This window comes from Onychostoma macrolepis, chromosome 20 (assembly GCF_012432095.1).
Source record: "Onychostoma macrolepis isolate SWU-2019 chromosome 20, ASM1243209v1, whole genome shotgun sequence".
Classification (NCBI taxonomy): domain Eukaryota; kingdom Metazoa; phylum Chordata; class Actinopteri; order Cypriniformes; family Cyprinidae; genus Onychostoma; species Onychostoma macrolepis.
In genome coordinates, this window is record NC_081174.1 from 21,124,363 (window position 1) to 21,147,981 (window position 23,619).

A 23,619-nucleotide genomic window follows, 5' to 3' on the forward strand; every position below is an offset into this window, starting at 1 on the left:
GCTCCATCTGTCAAAATGCATCACGACTTCTCACACGCACAAAGTGGGGCACCGCGGGTGGGTGAGGACGGTTTGATTTCCATTCTGACAGTAATGAGATGACAAAAAAATTTGTAAAGGGGTCACCTTCATCTGCAGAGAGAGTACACACCTCATACGTATTGTAAAAGATGTATACAATCCATCAAATGTTACAGACAGACCCCTAAAATGGCTCACAAACATGTAAACATGGGTAAAAATAAAGAGAGATCTTACTAACTAAAACAACAATATGAAATATATATATATTTTTTAAAAATCAGCAAGGAAAATAGAGAAAAAAAGCTCTTTGATTTTCAATTCGGACGTAATAGGAGACAAACTTTACCTCACAGTGAAACACAGACACCTACAATGGCAGCCTTATACAGAGGAGCTGTCAGTTCTTTATGTAGCCAGCAGAGGACACCATTCCATCGAAACCATGAAACAGGTTTGTGACAAACACTCCTAATGTGAGAGGAGACCAACATGTCTGAATCTCTTCGTCCCTTTCTCCTCCCACGAAACAGACTTTGGTTTTTGACACTTCTCCTTCTGGCATCTCCCAACTCTAGCGTTTGATTACCACCTGTTCATAGGCACCAGCTCCAACCCTGAAAAGAGAAGAAACCAGCATTTACATACAACCCAGTTAATGCACCGATTTACATTTTTATAGAGCGTGGGGGAATACCACTGTTTATTTTGCTGTTATTTAAAGAGACAGCAACCCAAATGTTAAAATAGTCATTATTTTCTCACCCTCATGTCGTTCCAAACCTGTTTGTCTGACTTATATGAAATGCAGTAAAAGATGCTCTGTATTTCCTGTCTTCATAATACAGGCTATTGTATGGCTTTTGAAACACAAATACATTTATGGTGCCTTTCTATTAATATTTTAAAGCTTAACAGACCCAGTCCCCCATTCACTTTCATTACATGGAAAAGAGCAGCTTTGATGTTCTACTAAGCATCTCCTTTTGTGCTCCAAGTCAGTCACATGGGTATGGAATGACATTTTAGTGAGTAAATGATGAGAGCATTTTCATATTTGGCTGAACTATTCCTCACCTGGCAGGAAGGTGATGGCTACCAAGTGCTGTGCTCCCACCAGGACCCACAAACAAACGCAGACCTTCCTCTGAAACACACACACACACACACACACACACTTGAAATAGATATTGCCTCCATTCTGCATGCACAAAGTCACGACTCTTCTCTGGGGATACAAAAACCAAATTGGTCCATTTCTAATGAGAACCTGTCGCCAGGTCATCTAAAAATAATATGAAAAATAATAGGACACACACACAGAGACGTGCTCTGGCACAGAGACACTTCAATACACCTACTGAGAAGCAGCAGCTACCTGTAAACATTGCTACCAATTAAACAGCCTGTTTCTAGCTCTGTGTTTTTTATTTTTGTTTGCTCTCAATCTAACTTCCAAGTCTGCACTGATGCCGATTCGTCACAAGCGAGTTAGTGGCCCAAAATGCAATTTCATAGCAGCATAAATTCAGTGTTAGTAATCAGGGTGGAAGATGGAATTTATGAAATATAACAATCTGAAAGACTACAATCCCAAGAGACACTGCAAATGATGTATACAAATAACAGCACAATATAAAACAATTGATTTATAACAGTCAGAATTAAAGAAAGATGGAATTTATATTATGGAAATGTAATGACTAACAATATGAAATGTTTAGTAATCGTTAATAAGAGAATGAATTTCAATCCCATGAAGCACTGCTGATGTAAACAATTAAAAAATGGCATAATATAAAAAATATTAATCTATAGCCATTTATTATAAGCATAAAATGCAATATATTTGAAGTTTATTGCAAAATAGACAAAACAGTAACATAAGATGTTTAAGATCGTAAAAAGACTAATTTGATTACATCACACTGCTAAGCTCTTTTGCTACAGTTCTCATTACTATGGTAACAGTGGATTTAAAGTGTTGCCTGCTTCATATATAGTTTTTCACTTGGAATTTGGGCATTTTACAGTTTTTCAAAAAATTGATTACAATCACAGTAATAAGAGGTGCTTAACATTCATAAATTGTTGATCATCAAACTAAATATTATATCGGTATTTTACATCACTTACACTACCTTTTAAATGTTTGGAGTTGCTAAGATAGAATATTTTTGAAAGAAGTGTCCTATGCTCAGCAGCAAGGTTGCATTTTTTTTTTTTGTAACTTTTTAAATATTATCATTTTTCAAGGAATAAACAAAATGTATTCCTTGAAAAATGATCATATTTAAAAATGTAAAAAAATAAAAAAATGCAGCATTTTTCAGCAGCCATCACTCCAGTCTTCAGTGTCACATGATCCTTCAGAAATCATTTCAATATGCTGATTTAGTGCTCAAGAAATGTCTTACTACTGTCAATGTTGAAAAAAGTAGTGCTGCTTAATATTTTTGTGGAAACCATTTTTTTAAGGATTTTTTGATTAATAGAAATAAAGCAGAAACTTTATAAATGCTACTTGTATACTCTGATGGAAATGTGCTAATAGTACCTTAAGCGAAGTCTGTTAATAAACATAAAAAACTCCATTATTACCTTCAGCGCTGGAGTCTAGCAGACTGTGGGTGAAATCCTGACTTTGAAGAATCTTCTCTACCACGTCATCGGCATCCACCCGTGTGGCATCCACCCTTTTCAGCTGAGACTCCATTGAGTCTTGTTTCACTGGGTACCTTGTATATATGAGAAAATAAAGCTGATAAATCTACAATCGTTTAATATCCTGAATCTAAAGCTTAATGAATATAGAGCAGGCAGTGTTAGTAGTGTCTTTCTGACCTGCTGGCAGCTCTGTCAGGGGTTGATGGGTGTTCAGGCACAGCAGTGCAGACCCCCGGGGCTGTAGGGGGCACTGTGGTTTGGTCACTCTCCTCACTGGGCTCAGGGATGCTGGCAATGCCAGTGGAAGCACTGCCAATCGAAGTGTTCCTCCTGTGGGAGAACTCCGACAGACTGGAGGAACGCGAGTGACTTGTACTATAGCCTGAGAAACAACACAACATTGTTTTCAATTATTATTAATATATATATATATTTTTTTTTTTTAAATGAAGGAAAAAAAAGTTGATCAACACTGGTAATATACAGTATGCACTTTAAAACCGTCACAGATTAACCAATCAATCACTTTTGTAATGAAGGGACATTTAACATCCCCCACCCACACTTGCTATTCAGGTTTCCAGAGCATTAGAAAGTGATAATGCTAGTATGGGCGGCTACTAAAGGGAATATCCTCCCACACATGTATACGCACACAACAACTCCAGTTTCCAGTCAGAGACAGATATGAGAGGAACACTTCAGTTTGCTCTGTGGGACTTTAAAACTAACTTTACACTTTGAGAGGATCTAATACAAAAGGTCAAAGTGAGCAATGTGTAACCCAGTTTAGCTTAATGAAATAAGGAGCGAGTGCTGTCTCCTCTCTGGAAGTGCTAGAGGAAATAATGTTATCAAATTAGATCTGGGACATTTAATCCAGCTATTTTGTGATGCCACCGAATCTTTCTAAAAGCATAATTTCAGATTATTTAATAAAGCAAATAGCACTTTCCATAAAAGGGAACAAAATAGGGCCTGGAACGCTTAAAAATGTAATCTTTCACCACGCTCAGGAAAATGGTCAAAGGAGGTGCTTAAATTGTTGATCGTCAAAATAAGACGTCAAGCTAAATACTATATGAACTGTTTTATTCATTTTATATGAGGTATTTTACATCACTACCGTTCAAAAGTTTGGGGTCAGTTAGATATATATATATATATATATATATATATATATACACATTTTAAAGAAATTAATACTTGTATTCAACAAGGACACATTAAATTGATCAGAAGTAAAAGATTTCTATTTTAATAAATACTGTTCTTTTAAACTTTTATTCATCAGATAACCCTATTACAGCAGCACAACTGTTTTCAACATTGATAATAACAATAATGTTTATTGCTATTACAATAAACACAAAATGTTTCTTGAGCAGCAAATCAGCGTATTAGAAAAAATAAAGACTGGAGTAATGGCTGCTGATAATTCAGCTTTGCCTTCACAGGAATAAATTACATTTTCAAATATATTAAAATAGAAAACATTTATTTTAAATTGTAATAATATTTCAAAAACAAAACAAAAACTTTACTGACCCCAAATAGTGCACATTAAAATTAAAATCAATACAAATTACAATATTTTTAGGTCAATGCCCCCACAATGGAGGATACTAAACCAAACATCTACCATTTCTCACAACAAAAAACATGGGATTTGTGTCCCTAATGCTTTAATCATAGTAATGGGACACCAAACTGTACCCTATATGTGGAAAGTGCAACCTACTGTCACAAAATATAATATGAGCTAATGGATTTGCACACACATTCTTTCTCTCTCTCTCTTTCTCTCTTTCTCTCATATGTGACCCTGGACCACAAAACCAGTCTTAAGTCGCTGGGGTATATTTGTAGCAATAGCCAAAAATACATTGTATGGGTCAAAATTATCGATTTTTCTTTTATGCCAAAAATCATTAGGACATTAAGTAAAGATCATGTTCCATGAAGATATTTTGTAAATTTCTTACCGTAAATGTATCAAAACTTAATTTTTGATTCGTAATATGCATTGTTAAGAACTTTCAGATGATGTATAAATATCAATTTCGAAAAATTGACACTTAAGACTGGTTTTGTCGTCCAGGGTCACATATGTGCACACACTCATCTTCACTCCATCGCACAGAACAGAGACACGTGACATGCAGCCTACGTGCAAAATTACAAATTCCGTTAATCATCTTGCAACACCACTGCATCATATTGATTGACAGCCTGATAATGTTACAGCCAGGGTTACAGACACATTAATCAGGCATGCATTCAAGTCCAGCAAGACAACAGAATCACATTGACTCACGATTAAGTGATCAGAGAGAAAACAGTGGAAAGGGAAAGCCTACCTGATACTTTGGACTGCTGACTAGCGTAACTGGACGTTCGAGAGTGTCCACACAGCCCGAGCTCATCAGGCAGAGAGCCACACTTCCCTGATGTCTCTGTGGACATAAGGGATTCAGTTCAGCCTTAATTAAACCTGCTCAATCACTTTATGGGATTCAACGCCAATCAAACCTGTTCCTTTTCTATTTCCAACCTTAAAATACACTATACTGTATATCTAATGTAGCCATGCTTTCGTCCATTGGAGTATTCAGGCATTTAATATGATTTGACTATTTAAATTAGGACTGTTGATTAGAAAACAAATATATTCATTTCAAGTCCAATATAATTAGAGTGGTTTAGGATCATGTCAACCAGACACTGATAAGACAAATAAGGCATATATAATTGGCAAGTGTAGCTCAGTAGCTCGTTTCAATAAATACAAATACAAAAATATTTAATCTTTGTTGCAACTTTAACCTTTAGTTCTTACAAACAGAGAAATGTATTATGGATATCAATATGAATGTTGCTCATAGCTGGCAATTTGGAATCTGACAGCAAAATTTAAAGTTCACACAAAGGTGCTGAATTGGTTACAAAAGCTTTTTGATGATTGTAACCCTTAAAACTTGCTTGACAAGCACAGTTTTATTTCCTGTGTTGGCATATATCCTGTTAAAACAGGACGTTAGGGCATGCCATTTTAAATTAGCCTTCCATTTACATCACATCTTTCGATCATGATTTGCTATTCTAGTTTGCAGTAGATGGTGCATACAGCAGAAGAAGGGACTTTCTCATTCTAGTATGTATGTTATTGTCTAAAAATGTGCATATAAAATATTAATAATTTTGTTATTAACAATTTTTGGTCGTTACTCATTTTGAACTCATGTGAAATAGAATTGTAAATTTGAAGTATGCTAGCATCAGTGTTGCTATTTTGAACTAAAACTATTAGAAATTGTTCTAAAAAACCCCCAGAAATGCTGCCTTTGCAACTAACTGAAATTAAATAAGTTCAAGCTGAAGCACTAGAATTACTAAAAATAAAAATGACAAAAATCATGTAACAAAATGACTAAATCTTACAACGAAAACTGAAAAATAATAATATAAATAATATTAAAACAACACTGTCTAGCATATGCATGGCCTTAAAACAATTCAAAATATCTATAATATACCACTAACAGACTTCTCAGGTGCTAAAGGACTGGTTGACCATCCTGACCAATCTCTAAATTAGTTTGCTCCATCAAAAGAGTAGCATTTCTCTGCCGAAATCCCATGCCAACTCATATTTAACTCATAAAACTCTTCAAACATGCTCTTCTGAACAAATGGTGATACTGATTAATTCATCAACCGCCTCTAACACAAAGCCACTCTTGGCATCTTGTCTTCTATTTCATATATATTTCAGATTAAATGGCCTAATATGAATATTAACATGCCTTTAATATTGTTCAATTATCGCAAATAAAATGAATTACAGAAGTGGCACTGAGACTAGTAAGCTAATCATATTTTATGAATTGTACGCCTGCTCTACATCATAAGCAGTTAGTCATACTGAATGAATATGAAAGCAAAGTCAAGAGCTGCATACAGCTAAATTATACATTAAAGACTGATGCTTTCGCCGGCCTCTGGACAGAAAAGGCACGCAGCATGTATGAGGGCAAAGAAAGGATAAAAGAGAGAGTGGGGGAAGAGAAAGCACTCTTTCAAGCTCCCGTTAGTAGAGCGGCATCAAATCAAACATACAGTCCTGGTCTTTGCTACAAGACTGGATACAGAATTAATGAGAAGCTTCTCAAAGGGTGTTTGATTTGGACAGTCAATTAGAGCACCCAACATGAAGATACAAGAAATGCAAACACATTTAAGCACACATAAAGGACAAATGCATATGAAGCTGCGTCTCATTTTTTGATTCATCGCAAACACCGACCAGTGTGAGGTTTACCTGAGAGACTCAGAAAAGGTTTCTGTGTGTCTCCTCCTTTCCTGTCTTCCAGGAGGCTCTCTGCATCACCCTGAATGCCTATAACCGTTGCGGTGGATGGAGGCCTAATACATGGAGAACACACGATCAAGAATACGGTTTAAATGGATTTGAATGAACAGACTGAAAAATGCTGAATTAAAGAACTAAACCATCTGAATCCACCCACTGACGGTGGTCCAAAAGCAGCCCCCAGAATCCCCGAACTCCATACTCTCCCCACACTCTAACCCACACGAATGTTTTTAGCAGGTTTTTGCCTTCACGCACACTGTGTACATGTGTGGGTGGACAGTGTTGGTTTCCAGTATGCAAATCTATGTTCAAAGCTCTGATTTCCCCAGAGCACTCATTCACACTCCTTCCCAACACACACGGGCCGTTTCTGAGAAAATACTATAATAGCAACTTCAAATGTTTAACAGGAAAAGGTCTCTGTGGGTCTTAATTCTAAATTTAAAAATGCAGCTGTGGTGGTGTAGAGATAAAAAAAAAAAAGGGCCTTATTACAACCCAACTTCAATTCTTTCTGGCTTCAGTAGCATCTCCTACCAACACATTCAAAAGCATTTAAAAGTAACACTCACGTTTTGAAACAGGGGTCCCCAGACATCAGCTGTGTGCTGATAATCACCTGCAGGCAAAGACAAATGACAAAAAGAGAGATACTGGATGTGTATGACATAACATTTTAATTATTTATTTACATTTGCTGAGAATGTGATCATGCAAAATTCACATGCATGTTTTGGATTGTTTTCAGGGTGTTGCAAGGCAGTTGCTAAAGTGCTCTGAGTGCTTATTAGAGTGATGAACAGAAGTTGCAATAGTCTTTTCTTTTCTATTGTGATGTGTATCTGAATGAAATGCTTCTTAAACAAGAAAAAACGTTGGGGCGGATTTTGATATCTTTCATTGGGAACTGATTGAATCTGATTGAATGACTGTTGTTGTTTGTGATCTCATGTGAATGACAGGTTGTCCCGCCCTCGCACCAGTAAACACGTCATCAGAGAAGAGAAGAGATGTCATTACATAATGGAGGGGAAGCTATTTTGGGGAAGTTAAGATTATGAGGGAGCGCGAGTAAAAAAAAAAAAAGAATGATGTGCACACACACACAAAAAACAACATGTATAATAAATACTGCAATATTCCATAAAAATAAGAATTGTCGAATTTGATTTCATGGGGATTTTAAGCATGAGTAAGACTAATAGTTACCAAAAGCACCACTAATAATAGCCACAAATTCAAAACTCAAAATAGAATAAAGAATGCGATTAAGAATAAAACAATAAAGAAATAGTTGAGAAGACCCTGAAAGAAAGTCTGAGCGGTTCTGTACCTTAAGGATGGAGTTGTCCTGTCTAGTGTTCTTGGTATCATAACCCTCCAGCAGACACCTGCGTGTGGTGCTACCCGATCCTGCAAACTCCGCCAGGTTGAGATCAGCAAAACCCAGCTGTACAGAGAGGCAAAGCAGCACACATTCAGGAAGAAAAAAATATTTTTGCCAGTAGAAAAATAATTTAAAAATAATAGGCACTGATGCTTTATATAATAATAATAAAAATAAATAAATAAGATTATTTAATAATAAGGTTAATGCTTTTATGAAGAGAAGTGCAATACTCATACACAAACAGAATCAGTGTTCCAGAGTGATCTATTTTCAGCTGTTCCTTTGCTATCAATATTTTATAATCCTCTACAGAACTGTCAACTTGATGAATTACCAATGCTCTGTGTTAGTTTCTATTCATGAAAGGTAAATTTAGTATCTTTTTGTTTCTTCAAGATGAAGATTTTAGCTTAAAACATACATGAATGTACATAGAAATATTATTATAATATTTTAGTTTAGTTTTTTTCACCATTTAATTTTTTTTTTAAATAGTCCCGCATAGTGACTAGTATTTTAATCTTTTTAAATTTTCCAGTCTCTCAATTAACATCATGTTATAAAAAACACACGTATAATAATTACAAAAGAATTAATAAATGCTTTTTAAAAATAGTTTTAGATGGCTTAAAGAATGTCACACTTTGCTTTTTGTAAACTAAACACAAACAAATTGAATAGTGTTGGTATGTTTCATTCAAAAAAGTAGAAGAAAGTACCTTTGCATAAGTTTTTCCACCTTTCAGTTCCTGTTACATAAAAAACAATTAAATCATTCTGAGTATTTTAACTCTAAACTGTTTATTGTAAACCAAAAAGAGTGCACGAGTGCGTTTGTACCTTTCTGACTGAAACTCGACACACACAGGGGTCAAGTACTCCGGTTCCAGCATTAGCACTCATTTTACAGGGGAAGGAGAATCTTTTTCTCCAGCGTACACAGTTTGCCTGGACCGTCTCGCTGTGAAATGCAAACATACATTGGGTTGTTAATGCAAGGTATCACAATCAAGACTTTAAAACAAACATCCACTCATCCAAAACAGCATTAACTCTCTCTCATCCCATCTGATCTGCATTTGCAAAATCCAACAGGGGTAGACAGATCTTGCAGCATTGCTCATCAGGGAGATTTTGAAACAATTTCACAACAGATTGAGTCACACAATCCAGCCTCATAGCGAGTTTTAATATTCACTTCAAGTCGACTACATTAAAAGAGTCTGACTCACATTCTGTGATTAATTAGAGCCTGGAGTCAGAAGGCCATACTGACAACAAGAAAGTTAATTAATTTCCCATCTGAAAATGGACCTCCCTGCGCAGGTATTCCGCTTCCTAATTAGACAGATGTTTGCAGACAGGGCAGACGAGCGAGGCGCAAAGGGCTTTTGAAGAGATACAAGTCTATAAAATTAACTTCAGGGAAATTGTGATGCTATTATACACATCTAAGACAGTGAACACAACACTGCAAGCATGTAAATTTCAGAATAAAGTGTTCTGTCCCTGTTACAGTCAAAAGACATGGCTAACACAAAGATGTTGCAAATGCAAGGTTGTGCCCTTTTAAGAACTTAATAAAATAACAATGCTCAAATGTTTGGGATTGTGAATGTTTTTGAAAGAAGTCTCTTATGCTCACCAAAGCTGCATTTATTTGATTAAAAAAACAACAGTAAAACCAATATCCTGAATAATTAAAACAGAAAAGTTATTTTAAATTGTAATCATATTTTAAAATGTAATTTGTTGCTGTGATTACAAAGGTGAATGTTAAGCAGCAATTATTAATAAATAAATAAATAAATAAAAATCTTACCTATATTTTGTCATATTTATGTTTTTAAATGAAAAATATAATAATTAATATGGTACACGTAGTCCTCCATTGATTATGCTATCCAATTATGAAGAAATTAATTTGCATTTGATGTATCATTTATATTTTTGTAAGGAAAAATACATCCACTGCTCATACACTTGACCTTACATAAACAGAGAGTCTCTCCTTATATTCTGTCATCTCCTCACGGTCCACAGTGACGTCTTTGGGAAACACAGCCAAAGCAACACATAATCGTGCACCTCCCATCCAGCTGGGGAGATTCCCTACCATAAGGCCTGTGCTTCGTGCCGAGTGAATCACTGGGTGAAAAAACAGCCTCTAATGCATGAACCAGAATGAACCACAGCTGGATGAAACACTGATTCTGTCACCATAGCAGCAGAGGCCAATAACTTCTCTAAACAATGCTAGCATATTTCTCCTACCAACCAAAAACTATTTTCCTTCCACTAAACATGGGTGGTTTCTAAGGAAATAAACAGCATGTGAGAGTTTCTCTCATGCTAACAACATAATGACACAAACAAAAGCTCATTCAGCTGAACTGCAAAGGTTGTAACGCTCAAAATATCACACTTTTTTTTTTGTGATAGATGGGCAAAGGGAATAGAAACCCGCTGTGTTAATAAAGACCTCAGAGGACTTAAAGTGTTTTAGACTAGTATAAAGCACTAAAAAACTTTGCTGACTCACAGTAAACAAACTGCTTTTCACTTAAATTAAGCTCTTGCAATGCATATAATAAAAAAACCCACTGACAACAAACAAAGATTAAAATCAATGTGAAATGCATTTCGAAAGCCATTACACTTCCGTAATGAGACAGAGTAAACAGGATAACACAAACTGTAGGATGGAATTTGATATTAATATCTTGAATGGTATGCTTAATCACATGTAAATTAAACTGAATTTTAACTACTTATATCATCACATTTTTAAATTGTCATTTTAGAATCTGCAACAGAAGCCAAAAAAATAAAGTCAAAACAGCTGTTTGGCTGCTGGTTAACACTATAACCAAAGGCTCAAATAGTGATGCCTGCCAAAAAGGAAAGTCATTTCAAGGCAGATCAAATTGTTAATCAAATCAAATTACACTACGATGTGCATTTTAACTGTTATTTCTCCTTAGTGCTCCAATATTAGTCCAAAGTCCAGCTTTGCTGCTTCTTCTCACCAACACAAAGGTGGCACTGCAAATTATAATAAAAGGAGGACATGATAATGCCAGGTTATATGACTCCTTTCCTTACCGATATGATTATACGCAAATTACTGGCAGTGAGACTATAAACGAAAAGCTGCACTCATAATTCAGACATACAACCCGAGCAAGGCCAGAGCTCCGATCGATACAGGAGACCTCCATCTTCGTAATAACTGCACCGCAGGTCAGATTCAGACTTTTGCTTTCTAGCTCTCTCATAATGAATAATGTTTAGCCTCTGACTCTCAGATCTAATAAGCTCCATTGGCTTACTGGAACAATTCAGCATCACAATGACTCATTAATTCCTTCCCTGCAAAGCACTAATGATGCGAAAACACAAAGGACATAATGAATTCAGCAGCATTAAATACTAATGGTATGCATTACTAGCACAAATGAAAACAATCTACCATATTTGCATTCATTATCTTCCTGGAAAAATGGCAAAGTACTATTTTTTTTCATTGGTCCATCAGACAATTAGTGCATGCATGTGCTAGAGCCATTAGCATCACTGTTCTTTCGCTGGAATAACGAGCTGTTAAACCAATGCTTATGCCAAAATGTGCAACAGGCTTAATAATTGTTATAAAGAACCATGACAAGTCTGATTTCCGTATTTGGAATATATGCCGTTGCCATGGCAAAGTCAGCTGAGCGAAAGAGAGCAGGAGTGCTTTGGTTCAGTGTGCTCTTTCCTTAGGTTCTCCCACAGGATGTCTGCAATGAAACAGGAGTTCTTCAAAAGGATCACCACAGGCAGATGGAGGCAAACTCAAGTCTGGAGGGAGAATAAATTCACGAACCTTAGACACTCCCCTGCAAACTGCATAACGGAAAAGAGAAGCACTCATGCAAACCCAAGCTTGATCTTCTAAGCTGCTGTGGTTTTGGTCTACAGCTCTCTTTCTGTTTGGATGAATAAGCTACTTGCTTATGCATTGTCAGGGAGTTGTTTGAAGGGAATTTGTCATGGTGAAGTTTGACAGCCCACTTTCACTGCCTTGACATTTTAATATTTAACTGTGGGAAGCCTTTGTATTGCGGAGCACCAAAAAAGAGTAAACGACAAATGTTGCAGCAAGACACAGACAAAGAGATTGTGATGTCTCTACTGAGAGAGAAGAGACATTTTTTAGGACTTGGTTAATTCCACTTCTTGATCAGTTTAATTATTCATTTTATTATTATTAATTACTTGTTGTAGCCCTTTTTTCCTCTCGGCTGGGTGCTAATGTATGATGTTCAATGACACGGGGCCTTTTAAAAATCCAGATACTAAAATGGGAATAGAAACATGAGTGAGATAATAGTCTTGAAGCTCAAACAGCGTGATGCTAGCAATGCCAAACTGAAGTGTTTGATTCTCAGGGAATGCATGAACTGATAAAAATCCTGAATGCTATGTAACTCGCTTTGGATAAAAGCATCTGCCAAATGCATAAATAAATGTAGAATAATTTTGGAAGGTCCAGCAATTGACTGTCACATTTGCACCTCTGATGACATCATAAAAGACAGTAATAATCTGTAATACTGCACAGTTCTCTTAACTGCTCCACATTTAAATCCGCCCCCTCAGACGTGATGCATAAACATCCTGCATGCAGGTCAACCTGTGTGCAGGTCTGAGAACAGCACAGCTCATTTACACATCAAACACAGTTATAATGTGTGGCCTTAAGTGACTCAGCACAAGAACTGTTATGAAGTGAATTGCAAAAGCACACAGGATATGCTTAATATTGCAGTTATTGATAAAAGATAAAAACTGAAGACAGTAAGGAAACTTAGACCAAATATTAGTCCACTTTTGTTGATTCTTCTAACTAAAAATCCATTTTGCCAGTCAAAGTTTTTATTGTTACATTTTAACTGTCAACGTCATTGACATCATCTACACACTGACAAATTTTGAGAGCAATCCACTTATGACTATGCTTTTATGATTATGCGCTCTGATATACTATAATTACTTGCTAATCATTTACACAGATGTCATGACAGCTTTCGAGAGCACTGGGTCATTTCCCCTTATGTAAAAATTAAGTCATGTAGGGCATGCATGGTGTACTATTTTTACGCCATGAAGGTCTAAACTTTCTTTTATGTATTAAAATATGATATTTAAGTAGCTTGGGCAAGGTTTTTGACACCTGAAGTTCTTCTGAGGGTTCAATATGCCTAGATATTAATTTATGAAGCGAATTCATTTTGAGTAAACACCTTATAACATGAACATTCTATGTTTAATAACTTGACATGTCACATTAAAATGAAAAGTTTCCTTTGGACTTGATTTGAAATAATCAAAACCACAAAAACACAAAAGTGTTGACTTCAACCTTGACTGAAATAATGCACAATCTTAAACATGACCGTAAAAGACTAATAATCTTTAAGAAACACAGCATTTCATCCCACAGCTGAGGGGGATACGCGCACTATGACATATATTGTTTTGGTTACGCTTTATTAAAAAGCACTAAAGAATAAAAACCACCCAGTATCACCCATAGCCATAATAATAAACCATCTCCATGCCTCCACATCTCAAGCCTCCTTACCGCGATGACTCCTCCGAGAATCCGCCGTCAAGCAGGCGGACTTTACAGAACAGAACTCCGTTGACGAACGGAACCGAAGACAGCTCGTCCAGCTCAAAATCAACTCTGAACTTAAACTTCTTTTTCTTCATCATCTTGACGTCGATTCCCAGCAGTCCTGTTACCGCTCGATAATGCCTTTGGTCATACGCTGTGGAGGAGCATTACTTTTATTTGCTCATCTCTGGTGAACCTCTGTTGTTAGAGCTGATAGCCGTTAGCCACTGCTGGAACCCCTTTGCTTATAATAGGAAGCTAACGTGAAGCTAACGATGATGATACAGTCTTAACGGATTCTTCTGTCATGAACCACATCGTTACAATCAAAAACGGTACTGAAGATGGATATGCTCGTCAGTGGATGTGCAGTCTGCGGGTGCGAGTCTGTTCCGCTCCGCGGAGGCTTGTGTAGTGCTGCTGTGTTGTGTGTTGTCGTGTAGTAGTGGAAACACAGGCGACGCTTCTTAAAGGGCCAGTCAACTCATAAAGCTGAAGTGAAGGACAGCCCACAGACTATAATACAAAGTACATAATACATGTATTAAATGAGTTAAGGATTGTATATAATCTTGATAGTACACAAAAAGAGAAATCATTAGAATATTCCCGTCTATAATATAATAACATTGTGACTTAAAGGTACAGTACTCATTTTGACGTTACACTTGGTTGCGTGAGAACCAGTTGGTGTCGTTTGATAAATTGTTTTTGTGACTTTCAGATTTATTTACCTAAATATTATAAATAGAGTTATCAAATTCATAATGTTGTATAATAACGCTAAATATTATCAGTATGATTATAAATATACAAATGTGCACTTCTATGGGGCAAGATATGCTTTGATATTTGTTAAAAATAATAATTTAAATAATATAATTAAAGACATTAAATAAAAATGTTGTTGTAAATATAATATTATAACTACTTTTATTGTTCTTGTCTTTATTTATTTATAAAATTTCCATACTTTCATATTGGAGCTTTTTGTTGTAACAGTTTGGTTCATTTGGGTAATATGAACACAGTTTTCTTTTTCTTTAATTGTTTAAGTGACATAGTGTTACTTGTTCAGTTACTTGTTTTAGTGACATATCAGTCATCAAATACTTAATTTACTACCACCAGTTCTGGAAGTAAAAAGAGAAATCTTGACCACTAAGGGCTCCAGAGAGTGGGTTGGTTCTATGTCGCGCAGTAACAACAGTAATATGGAGCAACACTGACCACTACTGATTAATAATATTAATGTAACACCTGGCACTTGCAGATAGGAAAAAGAACGAACCTTTACTGCGTATTTGTATTCTTCTGTGTCTTAACACACACTAGGTGGCGCTGTAACACTTCAATTGCTATGCATAATGTTCTGATCTAGCTACACTTTTAGGAACAGAAAATGTTTACCCTATGCACGCATTCAATTCTAAAACGTTTGATTCACACTTCTTGCATAAAATGGACCTATTTACTAAAACGAATTGAAAAAAATAATATTTGGGGTTGTTTGGTCATCCAAATGCAAAATTCACTGCACAGGTGAGCTACATATTATCAATGTAAATGTTTTTATTAGGCAACAAACACATTTAAGAAATTCCACATAAATAATTGATTGAACTTTAATAAAGTTTAAAATCAAGTTTACTATGAATAATAGTTTTTCTTATGACATGTACCTATATGTTGTTTTTCTTTCTTGCTTGCTTGCTTTCTATTTTATTATTATTATTATTTTTAAGTTTATAGTCTATAGTTATGACTAGAAATAAAAGTAATTTTATATAGTATGATAGTGTGAGCATTTGCGGCTATGGATGCGTGCGCGCAACATTCAGCGCGCTCCGTGCGTCTCTCCATCCAGCCCCCTCATTTCAGCTCAAATGTCACGTCACTCCTGCTTCTTCTCAAACCAGTTTCACGCTGAGGACCAGGCACCTGCCCTCATCTGGACTTTACCTCTTCTGGACTTCTGCAAAACCTCATCCCGTTTCAGTTATTTCACCTGGAGGGCAATGCAAATGGAGAACTGTTTGACGGTTTATCGTTTTTGAAGAGGAAAAAGCCCGATCTGCAAGTACAATCTTCAGTGGCATATGTTTGGCGGGATTATTTCACACCTTGCACGATGAATGCGATGGGAATATGGTGCGTTTTATGGCTCGTGACATTCGCTCTCACTTCAGCCGCTCCGAAATCACACCAGCGAGTTCTGGAGAACACGAATGAACAGAATGACACTTTGCAAGCTGAAAGAGATAATCAAGAAAACATATTAAGTCAGGTAAGAATCTCTTCACCAGCGCTCGATACGATTATATATGTGCAGCTTCTTTATAACCTACAATATTAGTAACACTTCATGATAACTTTCATTAATAACTTACTGAGTCTCTGCATAATGCTTAACAATGGGTTTCTGAAGTAAATTCAAATAGCCTATAAAATATGATTTAAAAAATATATTATTCAAATATAGGCCTTGAAGAAATCTTCAAAGAAACGCACAAAATTTCAGCGCGTAAATATACGGTCGCGAACAGGCATCGCGTGCTCCTGAGAAAGTTACCATAGGAACAGTAGGCTGCTGGAGATCCTATCTTATGATACACAAAAATAATAATAATAGCTAATAATTACTAACATTATTTATCGCTTCATTGCTCATTTTTTATCAGATGCACATCGTAAAATTGTGTTTTGTTTAAAAAAAATTTTACGGTCTATGGGCGAAACGCACAGAAAATTAGGCTACTCACGGTTGGAAAACATTGGTTACACTTTATTTGATAACACTTTATCTTAAGGTGTTCTTGTTACACGTTACATGTAATTACTATAGTATTAGCACAAATTAGGATAATTAGGCCTACATCTGATGACCCTAAACCAAACCCTAATCCTATAGTAAATATGTTGTTAATTGATATTAACGTTACTCAGTACTAAAATGTATAATTACACTGTAACAAGGACACCTTAAAATAAAGTGTAACTTTATTTTAAGGTGTCCTTGTTACAGTGTAATTATACATTCAAGTAGGCTACTGAGTAATATCAATTAACTAGCTACATGTACTTACATGTTTAAGGTTAGGATTAAGGTTTGTCTTAGGGTTACTTGCATGCAATTATGCATAATTTATTGTTGTTATTATAATAGGAAGTACATGTAACAAGGGCACCTTAAAATAAAGTATATATAAAAAGCCTTTTAAAACTGTGTAATTCGCATACTGTTTGAATGTAGCCTAAGTAGGCTAAATTTGTTAATGTTATTAATGAAAGTTACTCAAAAATGCACCAGAAATAAATTATTAGACTTCACAACATTGGTAACTGAAAAACAGTAATGAATATTAAAATGCACATCAATATACAAACAATGCAACAAAGCTGGTTGGCTGGAAAATGCATCCGTCCTCTTTTCTTTGTAGCTGCTGGGTGATTATGACAAAGTGAAAGCGCTTTCGGAAGGCTCTGACTGTGGCTGTAAATGTGTTGTCAGACCTCTGAGCGCGAGCGCGTGCCAGCGGATTCGGGATGGTCACGCGACGCCTCAGGATTTCTACACAGTGGAGACCATCACCTCAGGACCCCACTGCAAATGTGCATGCGTTGCACCTCCGTCGGCTTTAAACCCCTGTGAGGGTGATTTCCGGTTGAAGAAGCTGCAACAGGCTGGGAAAGATAATATCAAGGTGACCAGAACATCTGCAGTTGGATCTCATAGACCAGAATAAGTTCAAAATTTGGCAGGATATGAATGCATAACATTTCCTACCCCTTAAATAAAACAAGCTCTTGCCATGACGGAATTTACTTCATCGTTACAGCTGTCAACTATTCTGGAATTGCTGGAGGGTTCCTTCTATGGCATGGATCTATTGAAATTGCACTCAGTCACCGCAAAGCTTCTTGATCGCATGGACACTATAGAAAAAGTAAGTGGCGTTTTTGTTTGTTTTCTTATCTTATACCTGCTAAACATATTATTAATGCGGTTTATTATTGACAGATGGTCTTAAACAACCAGACCGAGGAGAAGTCAAACACAAGGAGCACCTCTCCAAATCCACAGCCGCCCACATCTTCACCTACAACCCTGCCTCCACAACCGCAGAAGAAGAGGACCAGTCTGAGTGAACAGAATGACGAGGCAGCTGCTTTTCAGCACATAGAGGTGGGAGGTGCTATTTAAAACAAATGTTGCATTACATAAGTATCATCTCTAATACGTAATAATGGAACAATCCAAACATTATGTTAAGCCATGAAGTGAAATGGCCCACCTGCTGCGAGCGTTTATTTATTTACTTAGGATCGCTGTCTCAGAGTCAAAAGTGACCTCATGTTGTGACTTGAAACTCTCACTAATTTATCCCACTGTCAACTCTTACATAAGTTGGCATGAAAAGAGCCAAATGACTTGGACTATCAAAGATCCAAAGCAGATGATCTATATAATAATCTGTTAAAGGCATAGTTCACAAAAAAAAGATGAATTTCTGTCAGCATTTACTTGCTCTGATGTTATTCCAAACCATAAGACTTTGATTAATCTAATTAATCTATTTAAAATAATCTAATCTAATATCTAATTAAGATATTTTAAAGAAATCTCAAAAATGTATGTCCCTCCACTGAAAGTCCAGGTACTCAAAACTTTGATTCAAAAAGCATTGTAAAACAAATCTATATGAATAAAGCAGTTTAATCCAAGTTTAGTAAAGAGATACAATTGATTTATATGATGAACAGATTTTTTTTACATTTAAACAATAATTATGTACATGGAGAGCATCACATATGGTAAACACGGAAGCTCTAATGTAGATGCGTGAGAACCAATGAGGTTAGTTCTATCGTGTGACGCACAAGTTTCCGTGTTTACTATATGTGATGCACTGTATGTATGTTTATACGTGGACCTAAATTAAATGTATTCATCATATAAATCAATCTTATCTATTCACAATACTTGTATTAAACCAATTCATATGGATTAATTTTACATTGCCTTTTTAGATCTTCTAAAATTTGTTTACCTAGACTTTCAATGAAAGGACAGAAAAATTAGACAGGTCTTAAGGTTTGGAACAATGTGAGGGAGGGTAAATGACAGAATTATTATTTTTTTCTTTATCACATAATCTCTCAAAGGCTGCAGTATCACAGTGTCCTCTGATGTACTTAACAGAGTAAATATGAGGAAAAGTTTGTGGGAGATCTTCTGAAGAGCAGCAGATCAGGTCTAAACAAGGCCGTTGCAGCTTTGCAAGAACAAGAGCGCCAAGGAAGGGAGAAGCAACCAAAAATAATTGTTAGGGGGATCACATACTATAAATCTGACCCAGTGGATGAGCCAGACACAGAGGAGAACTGTAAGTATAACTTTGATTTCACCATCTACATTCAAAGATCTCAGATGGAGAAGTTTGGAAAAACACTCTTAAAAATGGAAGTTCGTTATTGGTAACTGTGAACAATAACATGAATAAGCTTTAACATCCATAGAACTTTTCTACTGGAAAAAAAGTTTTTTAGATTATTAAAATGTTCTTTACACTAAGATCCTTTGGGGAACCTAAATTTGTTCTTCAGTGGCATTGCTGTGAAAGCCCTTTTTCGTTCTTCATTTCAGTAGATGAAAATCACAGTGGTGACAGCCCAATTGATCTCTTTGCCGATGAGCAACTCCTTCATCACAAAGCTCGCCACTTTAGGCCGGTCATCAAGGCGTGGTCTGTCCACCCAAAACCCAAGAATGAAGTCTCAAAAGTGGAAGATGGCCTTCAAACTCCATTTACTGGACTCTTGGACTCTGCCGTGCCGATTAAAACACCTACTGAACCAATATCCGTTCGGACTCAAACCAGTCATTCCACCACAGACAACTCTACAGGAGATGAAAGAACCACACCGACACCTGCTGTGATGGATACTTTGAAGGTCACCGTCCACAAGGAACATATTATACCTCAAACCATCGTCAAAAAAAAGGAGGCAAGCAATGTGGAGCCCTCAACTCCATCTGTAAGACAAGTTCAAAACATGCTGGTCAGGTCATCCAATCTGGGCCACATAAAAACAAATGAGTCAGTCACAGCAGCTGCTGCTAAAGTGGTGGCTGCAGAGCCAACCCTGACAGAGATCACCACCAACAGGACTGTTGAAAAGAAAACATCCATATCTCCTGTGACCGAAAATGGAATTGTTACCAAGGAAAATCTGAAAGAAAATGTTTCAATGCTTTCAATGGAGAGTTTAACTCAAAGCACATTTAGGAGAATAACACCATTACCAACTCATTCGGACACTTTAACAGTCACAGAAAGCTCATTGGGATCAACTGCTCACACAAGAGCTGCTACCACCATTGTGACGTCACCTCGTGTCATTGAAAGCAAGAGAGACTCAGTTACCCACTTTCCCAAGATGACTCCTAAACAGACATTAACCTCAGCGCCATCTTTGATGACCACTGCAAAAACTACCACAATAACGACTACAACCACAAGCAAACCTGGCAAACGTAAATATAGCATAAGCTGGGATGAAGAGGAAGAGGTAGTGGTAGAAGAGGAAACGGAAAGAGGGAAAGCTGTAAAAACTGTGGTTGAAGAGAGCGTGGTAGAGGGACCTCAAAAGTTGCCAGGTATAGCTTTATGATTTTCTTGTTATTATTTAATTGAATTTTATTATTTTGTGGTTTTATGTTATTATTTTATTATAAATGTTAAAATAAACGTCAATTAATTATTGTGTGGGCATAAATTTATGCAAAATTTATATAAAATAACTTATTTTGGAAGTACTGATTTTATTTATTATTAATTACAATTGTATTTTTTAATATTTCGAAATATAATTTTTGAAATAATTTTATCAATTATGAAGGTAAAAAATTAAAATATTAATAAATACAATAACATACATATATATATATATATATATATTTATTTATTTATTTATTATTTTATTTTTTTTAATTCGTAAATAATTTGAACAATTTATGAAAGCAAAACATTTTCCATCACCACTTAAAGGAATAGTTCACCCAGAAATGAAAATTCTATATTAATTACTCACCCTCATGTCATTCCAAACCTGTAAGACCTTCGTTCATCTTCGGAACACAAATTTGATGAAATCCGAGAGCTCTCTGGCCCTCCAAAGACTGCAACACAACTGAAATGTTCCCAGACCGAGAAACGTAGTAAGGACATCGTTAAAATAGTCCATGTGGCATCAGGGGTTCAACCGCAATTTTACAAAGCTATGTGAATACTTTTTGTGCGCAAAGAAATACAAAAATAACAGCTTTATTCAATAATTCCGATGTCCTTGCTACATTTCTGGGTCTGGGAACATTTCAGTTGTGTTGCTGTCTATGGAGGGTCAGAAAGACTCTCGGATTTGTGTTTAGTAGATGAACAAAGGTCTTACGGGTTTGTAACGACATTAAGGTGAGTAATTAATGATAGAATTTTCATTTTGGGGTGAACTATCCCTTTAAACTGATGATGCTATAAAACTAAAACTGAGTTGAATTCAGAGGATTTGCATGGTTTGGCACAAAAATGAATAAAACACCAACATAATTCTGGGTTTTGCTTGCAGGAATGTGTAAGGACACTTTGGCCACAATCTCAGAGCCCATCACACATAATACGTATGGTCGTAATGAAGGTGCTTGGATGAAGGATCCACTGGCTCAAGATGACAAGATCTATGTCACAAACTATTACTATGGCAACAACCTTCTGGAATTCCGCAACATGGATGTCTTCAAACAAGGTATGGCTCTTTATTCAGGTAAACATTATAAATAAGCAATTTTACTGGTTTTGTTTTCTTACTTTTATTCAAGGTCGCTTCACTAATTCCTACAAGCTGCCTTATAACTGGATCGGCACCGGCCATGTGGTCTACAAGGGTGCTTTCTATTACAACCGCGCATTCTCTCGAGACATTATTAAGTATGACCTGCGGTTGCGTTACGTGGCTGCCTGGACCATGCTGCACGATGCAGTGTTTGATAACGACGACGCGTCCACGTGGAGATGGAGAGGAAACTCGGACATGGATCTGGCTGTGGACGAAAGCGGACTTTGGGTGATCTACCCAGCGCTGGACGACGAGGGCTTCTTGCAGGAAATGATCGTCTTAAGCCGCCTGAACCCCAATGATCTAAGCATGAAGCGTGAAACCACATGGAGGACCGGGCTTCGACGCAATCGCTACGGCAATTGCTTCATCGTATGCGGTGTTCTTTACGCGACGGATAGCTACAATCAGCAAGACACCAATTTGTCCTACGCCTTTGACACCCACACTAACACTCAGGTGATCCCTCACCTGCCTTTCAGCAACAACTATACTTACATCACTCAAATCGATTATAACCCCAAAGAGAGGGTGTTGTACGCCTGGGATAACGGACATCAGGTCACATATAATATTCAGTTTGCATATGTAGACCTACTGTAGACCAGAGCAATTGTGTCCTTTGCACAAAGTAGAAGTGTTCAAGTGGATTGTGGATCAGTTCACTCAGCTTTTCTTAACTTCATGTAGTTTAATGTACTTATTAATATGCTGTTATGTTTTCAAAGTGTAAAAACAGACCCATATTGTTACATTTATGGTGAAAAACAAAATTTCTGAACACCCGAACGCTGCAGCTATAAGAGCTTTGCAGTTTGCATCGATGCCCGCTTCTTTAGATATTGTCGCTTGCTTTTGCACTATGAAAATGAACCTCTTTATGTTTATAGCTATACCTCTCATAAGGCTGGCAGAAGTTTTGAGGCGTTGTATTCTTAAATCCAGTAGAATACATTGTATATACTGTAATATAAAAGCTAAAACATGGGATTGATGAATGTAAAAAATACAATTTGTATTTTCATAAACTTATCTCAAAGCTGTTTTTTTTTTTTTTTTACAAACTATCATTGCATATGTGATAAAAAAATAAGTTTGCAATTGTATCATTTCAGTAAAAGGAGTAGACAGTGTTTTGGGCACATTTTCATAGTGTTTTTTTTCATCAGTATGTTTGATACATTTTATCAATGTAATCTTTTATTGCAATTTCATTTCATCTTTTAGCACTTAGGAAATTCAAATCTCTGTCAGACTCAGAAAATGGCCGCAATAAAATGAGTTGAAATAAGACATTTGGCTCTGGTTTTCCTTTCATAGTAAAGATGTGAAGTGAAAGTGTGTTCTCAGCACAGATCTTCTTATTGGTCTCTTACTGTAGATGAGAGCAAAGTGCTACACTGTAAATCCCTTGATCCACAGAGCTAAATCTGGACAAACAAAACACATCTACCATACTTTAACCCTAAAACACTGTTTACCCCAGTCTTTGAAATTACCTATAATCAGCACTTTACAGCGCCTCAGACCCCACATTTACACAAACCTTCAATTTAAGAGAGCAAATTCAGACTGACATAAGACTCCGTCTGCTTCCTAAAAACAAAA

At 36.4% G+C, this 23,619-nt stretch overlaps 2 protein-coding genes across 4 annotated transcripts; one reads left to right on the forward strand and one right to left on the reverse strand.

Annotated features, from left to right (window-relative positions):
• Nucleotides 1-500: 500 nt before the first annotated feature.
• Nucleotides 501-14,577, reverse strand: fam102bb (family with sequence similarity 102 member Bb). Of its 2 annotated transcripts, XM_058754880.1 has the most exons (11): nucleotides 14,083-14,576; nucleotides 9,294-9,414; nucleotides 9,173-9,202; nucleotides 8,397-8,513; nucleotides 7,636-7,682; nucleotides 7,010-7,113; nucleotides 5,049-5,144; nucleotides 2,866-3,070; nucleotides 2,623-2,759; nucleotides 1,099-1,168; nucleotides 501-638 (listed from the first exon to the last, which is right to left on the reverse strand). In XM_058754880.1, the coding sequence occupies exons 1-11, from the start codon at nucleotides 14,214-14,216 to the stop codon at nucleotides 596-598; spliced, it is 1,104 nt and encodes a 367-aa protein (XP_058610863.1). In that variant the 5' UTR covers nucleotides 14,217-14,576; the 3' UTR covers nucleotides 501-595. The 2 variants fall into 2 exon arrangements, with proteins under 2 accessions (XP_058610863.1, XP_058610864.1); XM_058754881.1 differs by lacking the exon at nucleotides 5,049-5,144 and having other exon boundaries at nucleotides 14,083-14,577.
• Nucleotides 14,578-16,123: 1,546 nt separating this feature from the next.
• On the forward strand, nucleotides 16,124-23,487 carry olfml2ba (olfactomedin-like 2Ba). Of its 2 annotated transcripts, none has more exons than XM_058755804.1 (8): nucleotides 16,124-16,405; nucleotides 17,559-17,822; nucleotides 17,958-18,065; nucleotides 18,140-18,304; nucleotides 19,322-19,505; nucleotides 19,766-20,779; nucleotides 21,745-21,921; nucleotides 21,995-23,487. In XM_058755804.1, the coding sequence occupies exons 1-8, from the start codon at nucleotides 16,250-16,252 to the stop codon at nucleotides 22,612-22,614; spliced, it is 2,688 nt and encodes an 895-aa protein (XP_058611787.1). In that variant the 5' UTR covers nucleotides 16,124-16,249; the 3' UTR covers nucleotides 22,615-23,487. The 2 variants fall into 2 exon arrangements, with proteins under 2 accessions (XP_058611787.1, XP_058611788.1); XM_058755805.1 differs by having other exon boundaries at nucleotides 16,282-16,405; nucleotides 17,630-17,822.
• Nucleotides 23,488-23,619: the final 132 nt, after the last annotated feature.

Bases quoted from the DNA above. Each gene is read 5' to 3' on its own strand.
- fam102bb (XM_058754880.1), bottom strand. From the start codon at position 14,216: ATGATGAAGAAAAAGAAGTTTAAGTTCAGAGTTGATTTTGAGCTGGAC. The intron at 5,145-7,009 runs GTAAACCTCACA...TTATGTCCACAG, and splicing joins ACCTTTTCTGAGTCTCTCAG to AGACATCAGGGAAGTGTGGC. The intron at 1,169-2,622 runs GTAATAATGGAG...TGTGTGTTTCAG, and splicing joins GCTAGACTCCAGCGCTGAAG to AGGAAGGTCTGCGTTTGTTT.
- olfml2ba (XM_058755804.1), top strand. From the start codon at position 16,250: ATGAATGCGATGGGAATATGGTGCGTTTTATGGCTCGTGACATTCGCT. The intron at 18,066-18,139 runs GTAAGTGGCGTT...TATTATTGACAG, and splicing joins GCATGGACACTATAGAAAAA to ATGGTCTTAAACAACCAGAC. The intron at 19,506-19,765 runs GTAAGTATAACT...TCTTCATTTCAG, and splicing joins GCCAGACACAGAGGAGAACT to TAGATGAAAATCACAGTGGT.